The following is a 19,729-nucleotide window of genomic DNA, read 5'->3' on the forward strand; positions in this document are numbered from 1 at the left end:
GTCTACTTTTATTCGCATAACTATTTCCAAGTTCTGCGCAAATCATTTTTCACTAACTTTTCAAAAGTAAGTGGTGCTCACTCAAGCGGAAATATTTTTCGACAGTTATATCTTCATTTGCTTAAATGGATCTGTAACAATGTTAAAATGTCGAAAAACCTTCAGGATATTACAAATGTATAATTTTACAGGACTTTTTCTAAGTGTAAACTTTTTTTGATACGCACTATATATGAACGATTACAAACATTCATACTCATATAATTATGATATTGTGGTGTGCATACAGCGCATTCAAGCTGAAACATTAGAAATCGGTATGGAGCAATAATGACAAATTGAGTTGGTTTATGATTGATTCAATTCAATGAAATAAACAAGATGTTTTGCAGACTAATATATAAAAAATATACATAGGCCTATATACTATATATCACAATGTAGATAAAAGGAAAACACACGTATATGTCATGTGCATACCTATCGAACTACTGTTGATGGTATGAAAACAACGTCTAGACCAACTACAAGACTAGATATAAGGCATATCACAAACAAGGAATCGGATATTTAATGTGTTATAATATATGCAGATATGTTTTAACTTTTTAATAAGAGTATAAATAAATAAAATGTCGTTGCCTATTGTACCAATCACTTTTGCCATATTGCCTCATTTCACGGATCAAGTACATTTTACTGGCATGTCAATATTTTTTTTCATGCAAAGTTCATTATGAACAAAACGCCAAAGTTCCCTGATAAAAGAAAATATCAACCATTTCATTTAATTTCGTTAAATGAACTTGCGGCGTTTTGATCATAATGAATTTCGATCGTTTAAAAAAATATATTCTTGACAAGTCAATTAAATTTACGTGATGAAAAGGTTTCAAATCATATATCACAAAGCATAGAAACTCACTTCTTCACGTGTATGTAGTGTGTAATTCATGGTGTATATATACTGTATGTTATATTATCCCAAAGCGGAAGGTACTATAGCAAAACAATTAAACTTGACAGTGACATATCGTATTCGTGTATGACGGTCATACAACTTGGTTGGTAATTACAATAATGGTGCGGATTACTAAAAATACATATAATGTTAAAAACAGCGAAAAGTTATACAGTAGTGTAAATGAGTTCGTGATCCATCCGTACATATTATCACACGGTAAATGATGCATCAATGTATACTACCACACGGTTAGTAAAACTGGCATTAAGATTGATTTCATTATTAAAGGCATCAGTAAAAACTATCACACGGTTAGTAAAACTGGTATTGGGATTGATTTTGTAATTAAATGCATCGGTACATACCATAAAACGGTTAGTAAAACTGGTATTAAGATTGATTCCGTTATTTAATGCATCAGTACATACTATCACACGGTGAGTGAAACTGTTAAGATCGTGATGCGTCAATGTATACTATCACACAGCAAGAGAAATAGTACTCGGGGTAGTTTTTGATCTCTTCGCTTCTTTTCCCCTTTTGCACCGGCAGAACACCTGCCTCAATCCTTTCTGAAATCTTCGATACTGAAAGGAATATATGAAGGGATTGATCCACATATTACCGAAAGCAATGAAAACCGACAATGTATAGATCAATCCAGTCAGATCGATGTTGACTCCAAAAATATACAACCAGTATATTATCAGGTTTGGTAACCAGCAAATGACAAAACAAGCAGACACAATCAACATCATCTTAAGGACATTCCTTCTGGCACGAATACGACTGTTAGTGTTGGGTACTGACGTATCTGACGAAGGTACCCGAGACCCAGTAGACTTTCCACTATCCTTGAATTTTTCTGTCATTGTAATCTTCAGCTTTATGTAAACAGCTATGTATACATAAATAATAACGATGGTCGGGAGAAATAACTCCAGGAACGTAGCTCCAAACGTGAGGCCAGTCCTTGATGCAATGTTCGGGAAAAGAAACAGATGGCACTGGTTCTGTTCTACCTTCGAGAACCAGGCTAGGTACTGCTGATAGGCGAATCCCGACAACCATGGTAGAGCTACAAGACAGATCAACTTCGTTGATTTGGTTCTACTATGGTAATGAAGAGGGAATACGATAGCATAGTATCGCTCCAGTGTCATTAATGTTAGATTGAGTGAACTAGCGACGATCAGAGACCAGAACGGATACTTGGAGTGCCAAAATGCGCAGAGGAACCGGGCAAGGATTGGGTCTTTGGTTGGAATAGATGGTAGAGGTGCAACGAAGCTGGCTAAGAGTAGGAGCGATGTCAAGAGATCAATCAGAGATTGATTACCGATAAAGACATTAGCGACATCGTGCAGATCGCGTACGACGATGATGACGAAAAGAACGAGAGTATTACCAAGGACGCCCAATAATCCCATCACCGCGTAGACGGTGGTAACTGCAATCGCACTGACTTCTTGTCCATCATATTCAACTTGTTCCCCGTCCGACGAATTAAAAAAGGTGCTATTCATTTTGTCAAAGTGCCGTTTCTTTCAGAAAGAAAATCCTTGGTAGCTTGTACAATATTGCAAAAAGTATTGCAAAGTATTACCAAGGACGCCCAATAATCCCATCAAAGTATAAACTGTCGAAATTTTTACATCACTCAGAGCTGTTTTCTCATTAATCTCTCCTGTTGAATTCGAAAAAGTTATATTCATTCTGGGAAAAATTGTCAAAGACAGCACACTTAGGATAAAATAATCTGTCAATACTATTTCTGATTACGCTCAATACATTTGAATACTTTGCGTGAGAGTATTAATCTACTGCGTAGGGCTGACTGTCGAAGTGCGAAGATTGCCAGAATACGTATGAAACGGACAGAACTCGAAGGAAATGCTGTCTTCTTCTCGACTATCAAAATGTAAATTGGCTTTGAAAACACATCACGTCTCTGTTTTTATAGATGCACTCGATATTTCATTTGACTCAGGTGAAATGAAAATCGGGAGTGGTGAGTTAAAAGAAAGAATATCAAATAAAAACGAACAAAGAAAATATTCTTGAAGAAATGCCTATATAAGGAATAGTCATTTATGAATATTTTTGACTTGCCGAACTTCTTAATAGATGTCAAAACCCTCCCTACGAACTGAACTTAAAGGGCCAAGATATGAAAGCTAGCAATTATGTTTGACAACAAATAACTTTTCAGGCATAATTCATATTGTAGATATAATGCACATTCCCTCAAACTTTCATAGTCGATGCCAGGCTATTAAATATTATTGTTAAAATATCGATTATTCAACTTTCCTATTTAAATGGTAATGCATTATGTCGTCATAAAAGGTTAATTTATCTTTGAATCAGAAACCGCCCTTTTCAAAGCATGCCTTAATGTCAAGGGTTTTTTTTTTCGTACAGGGATATTGTAAGAATGACGCTCAACTTTGGTAAGAAAGTTTTCTTTTTAATTAAAAATCAAACAGAGCGTATTCGAATTGTTATGGATTTTCCGGTGATCTACATGTATATGGCTATTGGAAAAGTAGCTCCAGATCTGTTCGACAAAGCATTAATTCTTTAAGTCTTCTATATTTTGAAGAACAGGTTTGAAAGGCTTATCATTTTTCAAGGACCATTTCAGTAGAATCCAACAGAACATACAGAAGAACGTTCGATAACGTTTTTTTAAATGTCAAACTCAGTTTAATATCAACCTCAATTTTTTTTAAGGTTATCAGGGAGATGAGTGGAAGCATACAAAAGCGTTTAATCAATGTTGGTGCACGAAGAGGAAATACATTTTCTCTTTTACGGTTTGTATCAAGCCTCAATAGATTGGAAAGGTATTGATTCCATGATGGATTGTGAAATGTATCTCGGTATAAAAATTGGAATAAGCGATGAATACCAAGAGGTCATAATACACGTTGGATAAATATAATTCTACTTTACACATCGTCTCCGGAAGATGCACCTTCTAAGTTCTAAGAATGTATCATTGGGAAAAAAGATGGCTTCTTCATATATCACAGTTCTTATAAAGTTATCCAGCTAATAGTGTGAGAAAGATATTAAAATGTTAAGCCTGCAAAATATATGTTTTCATAACTGAGCCTTATGAAGTTGTGACAGAATTAATCTTTTACGTGGATTAGATATTGCAAAGTGTGCATTTTGAACTTTTCCAATATCCGTGTAAGGGTTATCTCATTTATATCATTTTTACTATAACTTAAAATGAATGAGGGCTGAAACCTACATATGCAGTTAAACAGTCATTTCGGCAGGAAAGATATCGCTAAAGAAGAGGTGAGTCTATAAATTAAATATACATTGAATAGTACTAGAATCTCCCTGGTAATACATTAGGTACAGTATATAACAGTGGCGGACCTACAAGGGGGGGGGGGGGGTAGGGGGTTAACCCCCCCCCCCCCCACCTTGGGATGCCAAGTAATAAAAAGTTATGACCTACATTTTGGAGTCAACCCGAATCATTCTATAGTGAACCCCTATTTTGTTTTACTTGTAAAATCTATTCGCGGTACTGAAATGACCTTCCATTGGTAGTGAACCCCCCCCCCTTTTTTTTTGCTTCTCAAATTTGTCGGTAAAACCCCCTCTTTGGATCAGCCCCTGTGTGGTTGATGTGGATTCCTTAAAAAGGGCTACTCTTCTCTTTGTGAATTATCTTATTATGATTATAAGACATTTTCTGTTTCTGGTATGGTAACTCCCTCATGAGCTCTGCAAGACAGCTGGTATATAACCAATACATAGGAAACATTTTACATCTAAGTTAATCGGGAATAGTGGCTGACCTTATACACGACATAAATTACTATCGGGTCTTTTTTTAAATAAAAGTGAAGGCAATGGCAGAGCGAGGATTCGATTTCACAACCACATAAGTACAATGCTCGAAACACTAGACCACACGACCCCGAGTATTAATAGTTGCTAACTAGGCAATTTACATCGGCTGGGTTGTAAGGATCATCACTTTACTAAAAAGCCAACATCAACCCAAATGGGTTTCAACCCTGAACCTTATGATAACGAAATCACACTGTCTTTTACATGTTTTATATATCTATTGAAAAGTTTGAATGCTTGTATTCTCGCGGTAATTAAATTTCAATTTACGTCAACATTAAGAAATCCAACACCCCATGTTAAATATGTCACAGTGCTTTAATAATGAAAGGATCTTTACAAGGTTGGTATACCGAAGCTCGAAGAGGAAATGAATGTTTGAAGAAAAGGACAGCAGCAAACCAGTCCTCTCTCAATTTACATGACGTCTTGTTATGTCAGCTGAAGAAAAAATGAAATCCCACAGAGAGCAAATATTATTTTACAACTATTCAATAGTATAAGTACCAAATTCGAATACAAAAGGTTTAACTCACTAGTCCCAAGAAAATCCATGCGTGTTAAACACAAAGAAAATACTTGATCAACTATTACAAGCATTCTATCAGGTTCCACGGTATGGATGATCCAAAACATACGCAGAGACACGAATATTTATTGTCTCATTTTATCTAATATTATGTTGTCATTCAGAAAAGGTGTTTGAACAGTCTGGATTGACTTTGACAAAATGATTAAGTTACCAGGATCATTAACCATTGCTGGTTGTCCCTACTGCACCTGCCTTAGTTATAATGGCAATGTCGTTTTTGTCATTTTGTTAGTATAAAAAATTATTCTTATAATCCCATAGTCATCTTTGCAGGAGGCACAATTCACAAACATAACGGACAGAGGCGATTAATCTGCGAAAACCAATGGATTTATTAAAATAATTTCGGTAGCCATTTTCATTTTGGTAACGAAAAGATTCGCTTGGATTCAGATAAATCATTCAAGGGCACATACATTGTCGAATCTTACTTATTAAAGAAACACGAAGGCCAAAAAAAATCCGCGTTTTTATAAGTTCTCCTTCTTTGAGTTAAGTCTGGAGAAACACGGAGGCAAAAACATCCGCATTTTTGTAACAATTTCTCCTTCTTTAATTGAGTTATGTCTGGAGAAGGGATGGAAGCCAGCAGTTCGACTGCTGAAGGTCAAGTTAAAGATCAAGCAATCTCTGTCCTTACAACTACCATCTACACAGTGATGGGATTATTGGGCGTCCTTGGTAATACTCTCGTTCTTGTCGTCATCATCGTCGTACGCGATCTCCACGATGTCGCTACTGTCTTGATCGGTAATCAATCTCTGATTGATCTCTTGACATCGCTCCTACTCCTGGCCGGCTTCGTTGCTCCTCTACCATCTATTCCAACCAACAACCCAATCCTTGACCGGTTCCTCTGCGCATTTTGGCACTCCAAGTATCCGTTCTGGTCTCTCATCGTCGCTAGTTCACTCAATCTAACATTAATGACACTGGAGCGGTACTATGCTATCGTATTCCCTCTTCATTACCACAGTAGAACCAAATCAACGAAGTTGGCCTGTCTTGTAGCACTTCCATGGTTGTCGGGATTTGCCTATCAGCAAAACCTGATGTGGTTTTCGCAGACGGACAATGACAGTTGCAATTTATTCCAGTTCCCAAACGATGAGGCGAGAACCGGTTTCGCTTTTGGTGCAATGTTTTTAGAACTGGTCTTACCGATTGCAGTAATGGCATTCGTGTACACTTCGTTGACCAGAAAGTTGAGGTCGACCATGGAAGAAAAATTCCACAAGAGGACCAAGGAAAATCCTAGATCAACGTCAGAATCGAAAACAAGGAAAGCTGGACGTGTGGACCATCGACGTACTGCCAGAAGGAATATCATTAAAGTAATGTTGACAGTGTCTCTTTTCTTTATCATCTGTTGGACCCCGAACCAAGTGCTATATACGGCCTTTTGTTTTGGTTACAACTTAGACTTTAACGGCTTCCTTTACACATTCTCCGTCTTTATTGCTTTTGGTAATATGTGGATCAATCCGTTTATCTATTCCTTTCAATATCGAAGATTTCAGAAAGGATTGAAGAAGGTCTTCTGTAAAAAGAGAAGGTCCAACAGACCAATGGCCGTTTCAAATACACTTTCAGCAACTCTTTGACATTTGTTCATTCTATTAATTTGATACTTTAAATTTTCTCAAAGAAAGAGATGTCATGTAATATTAACTGATGTATCTTTATTTTCATTTATCTATTTATCTTTATTTTATTTCTTTTTATTTATTTATCTTTTTTATTTTATTTATTTATTTATCATTATTATCATTTATTTATTTGTTCATTTTTTTGGGAGGGGGCATGGAGTGGTCAAAGCTTTCAAATAATGTAGGACTACCATGTGAAAAACAATGGAGCCAAGATGTCGGATAATCCTTGTTTTTATAACAATTATTTAATTCACATATATCTATTCATACAACTGGAATGAGGTTACTGTTCATTAAGACATAATAATTATGATAAGAATGTGTTATTTTGAATTACTCATCCTGCTCATAGAGTACAGCAAAATCGTATTATCAACAGCGGGCATGATCCCCGCAGCTAACGGTGACGTTTATGGTAACAAAACTATTAGGCCTAATTTGACATTTTTCAAAAAAAAGGCAAAATTCCTCCTTGCTTTTGACTTAAACTCCAGACATTAAGTTTGAAGGGTTTTATAATTCTTGTCTATTTTTGTATAACGATGATGTCAAGTCTGTTCAAATGGAAATGCGGTGGTGGATTATCTAGACTTATACATGTGTAATCCCAGAGCCGTTTATAATGTGGTTATCATAATCAGGGGCGGATCCAGCTTTCGCCAATGGGGGGGGGGGGCGATTTTTTTCCCCATATTTTCCCCGATCTGCCATATAAGCCCTAATTGGATAGTACGAGCGCGAGCTATTTTTAAAAGGAATTTTCATGTATTTAATAACTTTGTAATTTTGACAGCCATCGTAATAACAGGGCCCAGTAGCAAGTCATAATAAATGTTTCCATCCTGACAATAATAGCAAGGTTAACATGATGGGCCCCTGGTCATGCTGGTCCTGGATGAAAGCTGGAAATCGCTAGATCATAATATTTTTTTTCTCTGAGGATATCGCATTCGTTGATTTGTTCTTTGATTTGTAGGTTTGTTTTACTGTTAAATGTACTCCCACAACCTTGATTCCTACCATGTACTATTATAGGCTATGTATGTACTATATTTTACAAGATATCAATTGATGACTATGTTTTTAGTAAATAAGTTTTTGCTTCTATACAATAGTGTAAAATCGATGTTGATGCTTGACACATAATATTTGCATGCGTAATTGATAAAGTTATGCTATATTAAAAATACGCGTTTCTTAGTAATCAATAGAATAAGAAAAAATGAATGTGTAGCTTACTTAATAATAATGATAATAATAATAATAAGAAGAAGAATAACGTTTTATTTACCCAGGGTAGCCACTACAGTTAGGAAACTGCTCTACCAGCGAGCCCTGCATAACATAATAATGTTATTATTACCCTTCTCCAACCTAAATGCTGAGCGCCCAAAGCAAGAAGGCAGAAGGTCCCATTTTTATAAGTCTTTGGTATGACTCGGCCGAGGATCGAACCCACGACCTCTACCACTGAGCCACCATGCCCGGTCTTATTCATTGCTATTTCGCAATTGCCGTAATTAAATGCTAACCTTTTATTCAAGAAATTGAAGATGACTTTGCCTCATCAGTTATGTACTTCCTTTATATATGGGGTTCAACAACTGAAACGTTGACGCAGGAAACCATTTTTAAGCTAAGAATAGTTTCCTGCGTCATCTTTTGGGTTGACCTCCATCTCATTATGTTACATACTATCATCTCAAAAGCGTTTGGTACACCTAAACTTGGCATCACAATATGTATATATATATATATATATGAGATGAGGCGAGGCCAACTCAACAGATGACGCAGGACACCATTATTTGCTCCTGCGTCATCTGTTGAGTTGGCCTCGCCTCATCTCATTATGTTTAATATTCACAACTCAACAGCGATTGGTAGAAGTAAACTTATCATCACACTATATATATATATATATATATCAATGCGTATCTAAAAATAATAATAATAATAAAGATGGATTTATTAAGCGCATAATAAAAAGCTCTTTCTATGCGCTTTACAATGTAATATTCACATAGTATAAAACAAAGTAATTGTAAGAATGCAAACTAGCTAAAAGATATAAATAACTAATAGGATGGGGGTCGGGTGTCCGGACACTTTATATTTTTGAAGCCTTCTTTTTTGTCTTTGGATTACACTAAAAATATGAATTCAATAGTTGTAATCATCTTCCATTTTGTTCTCTATAATATTTCCATACATTTTGTACTAATAATTGATGAAACTTCGCTTGTAAATTTTTCCAAATGACTTTCTAAAATTGATCGTCCGGACACACAACCTGTCCGGACACACAACAACTGGGTATACAGCATGAAAATAAAACCAAGCATAATTAAATCAAAGTTAACACTTTGATTTCAAAGTGTTAACTCTGAAATCAAATTAACTTCAATAAAAAAAGGTTTACACTTTGTAATAATCCTGTAAAACTATATATTTGTAATATCCTGAAGCTTTTTCCACATTTAAACATTAATATAGATCTCTTCAACCAAATGACGATATAACTGTCGCAAAAAATATTTCCGCTTGAGTCAGCACCGCTTACTTTTGAAGAGTTTGTGAAAAATGATTTGCGCAGAACTTGGAAATAGTTATATGACTAAAAAAGTAGACGTTTATCATGAAGAACTCATGGACTTTACCTAAGAAGATTGATTTGAAGATATCTTTCACCCTTTTATGTTGCTTCCTTGCCCAAAACACTTCATAGAGCGCCATTGCGCCCCCCCCCCCCCCCACACACATTGAGGCAATCGTAATAATATCGGCTTTACACGGAGCTGTGATTCACATGAAATGGCTAAGGCTTGATTTTCGTTTTCTTAATCATTGTCAAGCTTGTCAAGTGTGGAGAAACAAGTATCAAATGAAATATGAAATGCGGTCCCATTCAATTATTGATAAAAATTAGTGAAAGAAAGCTGGAGATGTCTGAAATAAATTTTTCTTTACATTCAGTTATGTCCCCAGATCCAGCTGGCACAAAAAAAAGGTAAAGACTGTGATTACCAAGGTTAACATGTTAATTTGGGTGGCAAAGTTGTTACAAAATGTTTAAATGTATGTATTTTTATTTTATTTTTCTAAAAATACAAAAGATATGTATGAGAAATATACCGGACGGTCAGTTTGTTTTCGCATTTTTCCTTGACAGAGCATGAAAATGAGCATTTCTGCGCAAACCGATTCTGCGAGCTTTACAATAAAGGACAGTGCTTACTCAAGTGTAACATTCTGTCAACATTTTTACTTCCATTTGATAGAGGAGACCCATCCCCAATAATATGTGTGAAAAATATCACCATGTTGTATAATTTTCAATTCCCTGGAATTTTTCAAAGTGTAAACTTTTTAATGATACGCACTGTACAGTATTGTTGAATTTAACCCGACAATGATGAATAGTGGTAAAATGATGAGGATGTAATCATCGTTCAATATTTCGATGCATGAATTTCTCAATCGCAATGCTTGAAGGATAAAACAAGACAGACGTTGCCAAGGGGTTGCGACTAAGGTTCAAGGTTTATATCATAGGTACACTATATATTTTCAAAATTTATATTGATGGGTGTTGTCAGATTAATCAAACTAATGCGAATTATCACACTTCTTAAACCTGTCGATCTATTTCGGGAGCTACAGGAATTGTGTCGACATTGATTCACGAAGATTGATAGAGAGAAATGTTCGACTTGGAGACAGTAACTCTGTAATGGTGGGCAGCTAAAGAAGAACGTGTCATTCGAACATTGGGTGCCAACGGGGGAGAATTTCAGACAACTCAAGGGATGGTTTCAGAAAGATGTGATAGAAGACAATACAGAGGGATGTAAAATTTATCCGTTGCTCAAGATGATACATTCCAACTTTGATAAGGTCTTCAGTTCTTAGGAGGAGGAGGAGGAGAACTTTTCTCTGTAGCTTATCCAAAAGCGAGAGTGCAATGGTAGCAGCTCCAGCTCGAATAGAAACTTCACAGGTCCATTAAGCCTTGTAGATTGTGACTCTTTCCTTGAATGGAAAGAAATCTTTTTTAAATGGTTCAGGATGTATAGCCTATTTGCAACCTTTTTGGCAAGGCAGGTGACGTAGAGAGCCCTGGGGAGCGTTTCATCAATATTTTCATCCGACAAGTTGTCAGATCTGACATCTTTCCATGATTTCGATTGGCTGAGAGGCACTGTTCCTATGGTAACTGTCGGATAAAATGGGACTTGTCGGATAAAACGTCCGACAAGTCCTTTCAGGAAACGCCCCCCAGGTCAAAGTGTTGGCGGTTGATTGTTTTCAATTTATCAATTTTCAACATGTCACGCTGACGATTCTCAGCACAGATGGGTCAGGCATATAAGATTTTTTTAAACAATGTGCAGCAGGGTTGAGTCGTCATCAATAAGTGAAGACCATTTTTTTTACTTGGGAAGTCAGATCAACGATGTAGGCCAACATAGGAATAGCAAGGGCCCTAGTACACTTCCATGTGTCACACCAGCAGAGAGGGTCTTGGATGTTGAAGTGCAGCCATCTAGAATACCCTCCAGATGACTAATGGCAAAGAATGGAGAAATCTATCCGCATACGTCTCCATGTATAACAAACAATTACAATTTGGTCAGGAGATCGCGATGACAAACAGGGTCAAATGCTTTCTTGACTGCTAGAGCTACTATATAATCATGATTTCCTGTTGAGAGTCTGTAAGGAGTCGGTCCACTATTGAGTGATATACGAAAAAAATGGCAACAGTGGATCTATTCTCCTGGAACCCATATTATGCATCGCTCAGAAGGTGACTTTCATGATGTTTTCGAATTCCATGAAGATTACAGATTTGACCAGTTTACACCATTGCTTAAACCCCCATTCCACATAGAGCAATACCCCTGAAAAACTGATGTAAGACCATGAAACTTGGATGTGTCATGATTACAAAGTTTTATGAGGACAATCTTAGGCCAGTGTTTGATGGTAGAGATGGTTTCATCAGTTTGAAGTTCAGCTTGGCAGGAAATTGGCCCTTATCATCAAGACGCGCATTTGCAGCCAATGTGTTGTCCAGGAGCTCAACCCTGTCCTTAGCTTTATTGAAGATATGGTCATTGTCACTTTTCAGTTACAGATTTGACCAGTTTACACCATTGCTTAAACCCCCATTCCACAGAGAGCAATACCTCTGAAAGACTGATGTAAGACCATGAAACTTGCTTGATCTTTCAAGGGTCTTTCAACGAACTTTCAAAGATCTTCGAAGTCTTTCACGATTCCCGATGAATCTTTCATTGGTCTTCGTGGTCCTCGTGATTACCAAAACTTTTTGAAACGATTCAAAACAGTCTTTCAACGGTCTTTCAAGAAAATGGTCTTTTGATGGTCTTTCGATGAACTTTCGTAGTTTTTATTAGTCTTTCCATGATATTTCGCAGTCTCTCAAGATTTTTGCAGAGATCACTGTAAGACTCATGAGAGATCATTGAAAGATCCGTGAAAGATCATTGAAAGACAAGGAAGAGTCCATGGAAAGAATTCTGAAAGATCAGTCGTTACATAAAAGATCTCTGAAAGACCATTGAAAGATATAGTAGTCCAGTATCAATCCGTCTTTCAGGGTTCTTTGAGGGGTCTTTCTGAGCCATTCCACAGAGATGACAAATGTCAGTGATCTTGGAGACTACTGTAAGACCTCACCAATTTTTGGTATTTCAAATTTCCGTCAAAGGTCTACCCTGTGGAATTGGGGTAAAAATGTTTGCATACTTGAGTTCCTGCTTTAGCAGCTGCGAGAACGGTGTATATCAGCTCGATCTGCGTATGCTACGCTGGACTTCATTACACGATCCAATGATCTGTTGTACACTAACCGTTTGTAAGTCTTCTGTTTGGATTTGACAGCATCGTAATTCGTGAAAGAATACTAGCCTCCAGTGGCGTACCGTGGGTCACGGCATGGGGGGGGGGGGACCTGACAAATTTTTGAGTCACTAATACCGTGTTTACACTTAATCGGCATTTGAATCGGCTTTTTCATAGCGTGTAAACGCGAGCAACTTGAATCGGCTCGCGGTTCAGAACCGGCAATTTGCACCACCAAAGTAGTAGGTTCTGAACCGCGAGCCGATGCAGAATCGGCTTTTTTACTACGTGTAAACAAAAAGCCGATTCTGCACCGGCAATTTGTGCGCATTTCAATTACTTACATTGTGACGTAATTGTAAGCGCACTGATCAAGCGTTGTCTTTATTATGACGTATATTGTAGGTATGCGTATCATTTCAGGTTCTTGCATCGGCTCGCGGTTCTGAACCGCGAGCTGTAACAACGTGTAAACGCAATCCAAATGCCGATTCTGCATCGGCATTTGGTTCAGAACCAAATGCCGATTAAGTGTAAACACGGTAGTGGGCGCGCAAAGCGCGATCAATTGGCAGGCGTACTGACCTAATAAAGTCTTTTTAAGGACTGTGCCATAATTAAACGGATATGTATCTCACTGATCAACTAATGCGAGCGCAAAGTGCGAGCTGAAAATTGTTGATATACAGACCTAAAAAATGACAACTTAAGCAAACTTTTTTAATCATGAGACGTACCGGTCTCACAAAACAAACAATGCGAGCGAAGCGCGCGAGCTGAAATATTTGTATATATTGACCCCCAACTAGGGACATTTTAACCACTTAGGAATTCATGAAGAGCATATAAGCGCTGATTTTGTTAAATTTAAATCTAAATACATGAAGCACTTTTTTTTAATTTCATTGTAATCATGTACATGATACGTATCTCACTAATCAAATATTTCGAGCGCGAAGCGCGAGCTGAAAATTTCTAACTTTCAGACCTGAAGAGGGGCATTCTAAGATTTGTTTGGTAGAATTCACTAAGACCATACGTATTTCACTAACCAAATGATGCGAGCGCGAAGGGCAAGCTGAATTTTTTTAAATTCAGACCAGAAAAGGGGACATTTTAAGGACTGTTTCTAGGGATTTATGAAGATTAGACATATCTCACCAATCCACTATAATGCAAACGTAAGCATGGACTGGAAATGTTTTATATTCAGACCTTTAAGGGGTGGGGGTCTCTTTTAAACAAAATCACGTCGTTAAACACTGTACTCTGGTCAAGATATCAGGTTTTTTTTTTCTTCCTGCCATCATCGGCAGATGTATACATCGCAGAAGCAGCAGGTCAATCGACTCATTCGTCAATCAAAGTCAACATACTACAATGACCTGTTCACAGAGAATGCAAAAGACCAGAGACGACTCTTCAGTATTGCTGATAAAGTACTTCATCGCAAGAGCAAGTCTCCTCTCCCACAGCACCAGTCAAAGGAACAGCTATCCAAAGAATTTTGTAAGTTCTTTGATGAAAAGATCTCAAACATCCGCCAAGGATGCCAGATTGCTGATGACCTTAGCCTTTCTTCTGTTGGAATACTGTCATCACCTAGTAACTTGACGGTTTTCGAAGAGGTAACAGAGGATGAGGTACAACGCATTGTATTATCTTCACCACCAAAATCATGTGATCTTGATCCGATCCCAACTCTGTTGCTCAAGTCTTGTTCTTCTACTGTGATCCCTATTGTGACATCAATCATTAATACCTCTCTACAATCCGGAGAAGTCCCAGAAGTTTTGAAAGTTGCAGAAGTTAATCCAGTGCTGAAGAAGTCAAAACTGGATCCAGAGGACATGAGCAACTATCGCCCGATCTCCAACCTCAGCTTCTTGAGCAAGACACTGGAGCGCGTTTTGATTAACCAGTTGAGTTCCTACATCACAGATAATTCTCTCCATGATACATTCCAGTCTGCCTATCGTGCCAATCATAGTGTTGAGACAGCAATCCTCAGAGTCCAGAATGATCTACTTTCCGGAATGGATCAAAAGAAGATATCGCTTCTACTAGTCCTACTGGACCTTTCAGCAGCATTCGACACTGTCGACCATGATATTCTTCTTCATCGACTTAGTGACCTATATGGAATCAGCGGAGTCGCACTACATTGGTTTCGACCGTACCTGACAGGAAGGACGAGCTATGTTTCCGTCGACAGTGCCAGATCCGACTCATCAACGCTGAAGTATGGCGTTCCTCAAGGCTCTGTCCTCGGCCCGCAGTTGTTCAGCATGTACACTTCGCCCATATCTCACATCATCAAGAGGCATGGACTCCAGTACCATCGATATGCAGATTATACACAGATTTACTGTACCGCCAACTCATGAGGTCAATTTAGGACTTCAGCGCATTGAATCCTGTGTAGCTGACCTCAAGGAATGGCTGTCTAATAACTATCTCAAGATGAATGAGGACAAGACGGAATTCCTTGTTGTGGGATCTCGTCAACAACGAGCCACAGTTACAATAAACCATCTAAGAATTGGCAACTCTTTAATCAAGGCTTCTGATCAAGTGAGAAACCTTGGAGTAGTGTTTGATTCCTCACTTACAATGGAGCAGCATGTCACAGGCACTTCCAAGGCTGCCTGTATCTCTATCCGTAATCTTGGAAGGATCCGCAAGCATGTAACTAAGAAAGTTGCTGAACTCCTTGTTCATGCCTTTGTAACAACCCAACTGGACATTTGCAACTCGATTTTGACTGGTTTGACTCAACATCAACTGCACAGACTTCAGCGTCTGCAGAACATGGCCGCACGTCTTGTGTCCCTTCAAAGAAAGAGAGTCCACATTACTCCAATTCTGCGTGACCTGTATTGGCTTCCTGTCAACCAGAGAATAGCCTATAAACTTGGGGTCCTTGTATTTAAAGCGCTCAACGATAAATCTCCACCCTACATATCAGAGCTCTTATCTCAGCATAGACCAACACGCAATCTCAGATCAGCATATCAAGCATTGCTGACAGAATCTCTCAGCCACACAACCAGGGGTGACAGAGCCTTCTACATCTCTGGACCAAAGCTGTGGAATAGCCTTCCCCAATTTATCAGGAGAGCAGAGACCCAATCAACTTTTGAGTCTTACCTGAAGACCTTTCTGTTCCCCACTCCAACATTATCGCAAGAATAACTCAATTCTAGCATTACTAGGACAGTACTTGAACTGAATGATGATCCTAAGCACTGTTTGAAGACATTGAAATTTGTTATATTTGAGCAAGCGCCATGAGCGCCCAGCTGAGGCGGATACCGGCGCTTTACAAGAACCCATCATCATCATCATGGTGGTTGGAAGCTCCCTTTGATCTATTTTCCGAGAGAAAAACGGCGCTGTGGAAATCTGATTTCTTGAATTCATCAATCTCAACTTATCTCCACCTTCTCTAACCTTCCAATGCTAATATTATATACTCTTGACATTCAAGGATATTTGTCTCATTTGTTTGCATTTTCTTGAGTTACGGGATCATCTGTTGATCTAATAATAATGATTATAACAATTTGAGTAACATAATAAACTATGGGAACTCTCTCCTCTCTCTCTCTCTCTCTACTTACATTCTTTCTGAATAAATATATGTTTTTTCCGTTTTATTATAACCTTTTACCCATCAGTGAATAAAAGATTTGTACACCTCCAATGGGTCTGTATACAAATTTTAGTGACAATTTAATTGAATTAGCAAACACGATGTATCTATTAAAGATGCCAAATTATATTTCTGTTTTGTGGTGGAATTGGTTCTATCAGCTTCTCAAACCCACTCTCGTTTTCCGTCACTTTCTTGCATCACTCATGACTATACTCTTTTAACCAACACCGTTCTTTCATACTCATAGTATATACCATTCTCAATATTCTTACCTTAATCTTTCTTACTTAAACGTGGATTACCCAAATCTGATATCATCGATAAGGGTTCAGGAATATATACTGAAATTTTATTATAATGAAATCTCTCAGATCAATTTCTGATAAGGATATAAACTAATCAATTGTCTCTTTGAACTCAAATCAAAGAACCATCACATATGTATAAGATGAGTAAAAAGAACCATTAGGCAAGTAACAATTTACTTGAATCAACTCAAACCAAAATTAAGTCTGAACAAAAAAGATCAAAATATTTCATTTACAAGGACATTACTTCTAATCATCATATTCCGTGTCTTTTAGTGATAAGTACACAGGGGCGGATCCAGCTTTTGCCAATAGGAATGGAAGAAAAAAATGCTAAAAAATCAATGAAATGTCAGAAAATTTCTCAGAAAATTGAAAATGGTTTTTCGTGTACCTTTAGTATAACCATGGACCCTACTAAGGGCACATGATATAATACTAGACAAATCTTTTCGCAATTGTTCCTAACAAGAAAACAAAAATAAGTCATCAAGATCCACTAAAAATTTAAATCTATGCAGGGCAGCTGTTTGTTCATCATGATGAGGTCAATAATCCAAAACTTAAAATTCCAATAACTTTCCTAATCTTCAATGGATTTTCCTCAAACCTTCACCAATATTTTTCATTACTTATTCTGCTATTTTTCAAACAAAATTTTCTTCAGGGTGAACATCCCCTTTAAAATCCAGAAAAAATCATGAAACTGATAACCAAAGAATAACACAGGGTTGGAAAGAGGGAAACAAAAACCATCAAACATTCCGATCATGTAGAATTTAGCAACACTTTATATTGATGAAAGGTGACAACAAAGGCAGGTCATTGGTCTGAGTAGTAATACAATTATACTACTACTACTATACTACTACTACTGCTATACTACCACTACTACTACTACTACCACTACTGCTACTACTGCTACTGCTTCTACTACTATACTACTGCTACTAATATACTACTACTACTACTACTACTACTACTACTGCTACTACTACTACTACTACAACTATTACAACTACTACTACTACTACGACTATTACGACTACTACTACACTACTACTACTACTAACTACTACTATTACGAACTAGTACTATACTACTACTACTACTATTATGACTACTACTATTATACTACTACTGTTATACTACTACTACTACTATTATGACTACTACTATTATACTACTACTGTTATACTACTACTACTACTATTACGACTACTACTATACTACTACTACTGCTACTACTGCTGCTACTACTACTGCTACTACTACTACTACTACTACTACAACTATTACAACTACTACTACTACTACTACTACTATTACGACTACTACTACTACTTCTACACTACTACTACTACTAACTACTACTATTACGACTAGTACTGTACTACTACTACTACTACTATTATTATGACTACTACTATTACGACAACTACTACTACTATACTACTGTTATACTACTACTACTACTATTACGACTACGACTACTACTATACTACTACTACTGTTATACTACTACTACTATTACGACTACTACTACTACTACTACTACTTCTGCTACTACTACTGCTACTACTACTGCTGCTACTACTGCTAATACTACTACTACTATTACGACTACTACTACTACTACTATTACGACTACTACTATACTACTACTAACTACTACTATTACGACTAGTACTATACTACTACTACTACTATTACGACTACTACTATTACAACAACTACTACTACTATACTACTACTACTACTACTACTACTATTACGACTACTACTACTATACTACTACTACTACTACTACTACTACTGTTATACTACTACTACTACTTCTATACTACTACTACTACTACTACTAGTATTACGACTACTACTAATATTAATATTATTTAAAATAATAATAATAACAAGGCATAAGCGATTTTGTGTCTCGCACACTTTTGAAAATAACCAGAAATATTGTGATTTGCGAGGGCATGCAACAGAATTGTATCAAAAGTTCATTGTGAAGTAACTCTGATGGAATAAGAGTCTTGCAAGTAAACTTAAATGTTGACCTCAAAATGAACTTTGCATGCAGGTCCCCTAAGTTTATCTACCATCCAAGTTTGGTTGAAAAATGACTTACAGTTGCGGAGTTATGTGTCATCATGTTTGTGACAGACGGACGACATTTGGATCCCTAAGTCTCACCTTCACCTCTGGTGGGTGAGACAATAATAATAATTTTGAAAACAATAATAATAATAACAACATTAATAATGATATTTTGCTTTTTATATAGTGCTTACACTAGAATTATGGTTTTAGTCGGATACTGGCTTGCTTGCACACAATAAACGCACTTCTCCATTCCCTGGGGAGCATTCCAACAAAGGATTCCCAAACTCAATCGCTAGGCACACAAGATTCAATCTGAGGATTGAGTTTGACAAATAATGAAATGACTTGATGAAGACGGGTAAATTGGAGATGAGTTTCATGGTAAATAAAATCTGGTTGTAGAGGAAACAACATCATGCAATCAAGGATCGTGAGATCCTGGTAAGACCATAACATACAAGATTTTACACACAAAAAAAAACAAGGTCTACTTTTGATTGAATGTTAAATTACAATCTGCATATGTACAAGCATACTCTAAATAAACTTGAACTCTCCTTGATTGATGGTATTAATACTATAAACATTTCAGTTAGGTGCTTGAAAGGGCAAGACAGGGCTCACATATAACTTAACAAGCTCAAAGTTTGCAACCTGAGTTCTCAAAGTAATTGTATCAAATTTGTTTTGGCA

At 37.1% G+C, this 19,729-nt stretch overlaps 2 protein-coding genes across 2 annotated transcripts; one reads left to right on the forward strand and one right to left on the reverse strand.

The window, feature by feature from the left end:
• Window positions 1-1,443: 1,443 nt before the first annotated feature.
• LOC135157373 (somatostatin receptor type 3-like) lies at window positions 1,444-2,490 on the reverse strand. The gene has a single exon (XM_064112630.1). It carries the CDS (start codon window positions 2,488-2,490, stop codon window positions 1,444-1,446), a length of 1,047 nt encoding a protein of 348 aa, XP_063968700.1.
• A 3,511-nt stretch (window positions 2,491-6,001) lies between these two features.
• On the forward strand, window positions 6,002-7,042 carry LOC129280849 (galanin receptor 2b-like). Its single transcript, XM_054916851.2, has one exon. It carries the CDS (start codon window positions 6,002-6,004, stop codon window positions 7,040-7,042), a length of 1,041 nt encoding a protein of 346 aa, XP_054772826.2.
• Window positions 7,043-19,729: the final 12,687 nt, after the last annotated feature.

This window comes from Lytechinus pictus, chromosome 17 (genome assembly GCF_037042905.1).
Source record: "Lytechinus pictus isolate F3 Inbred chromosome 17, Lp3.0, whole genome shotgun sequence".
NCBI classification, from domain to species: Eukaryota; Metazoa; Echinodermata; class Echinoidea; order Temnopleuroida; family Toxopneustidae; genus Lytechinus; species Lytechinus pictus.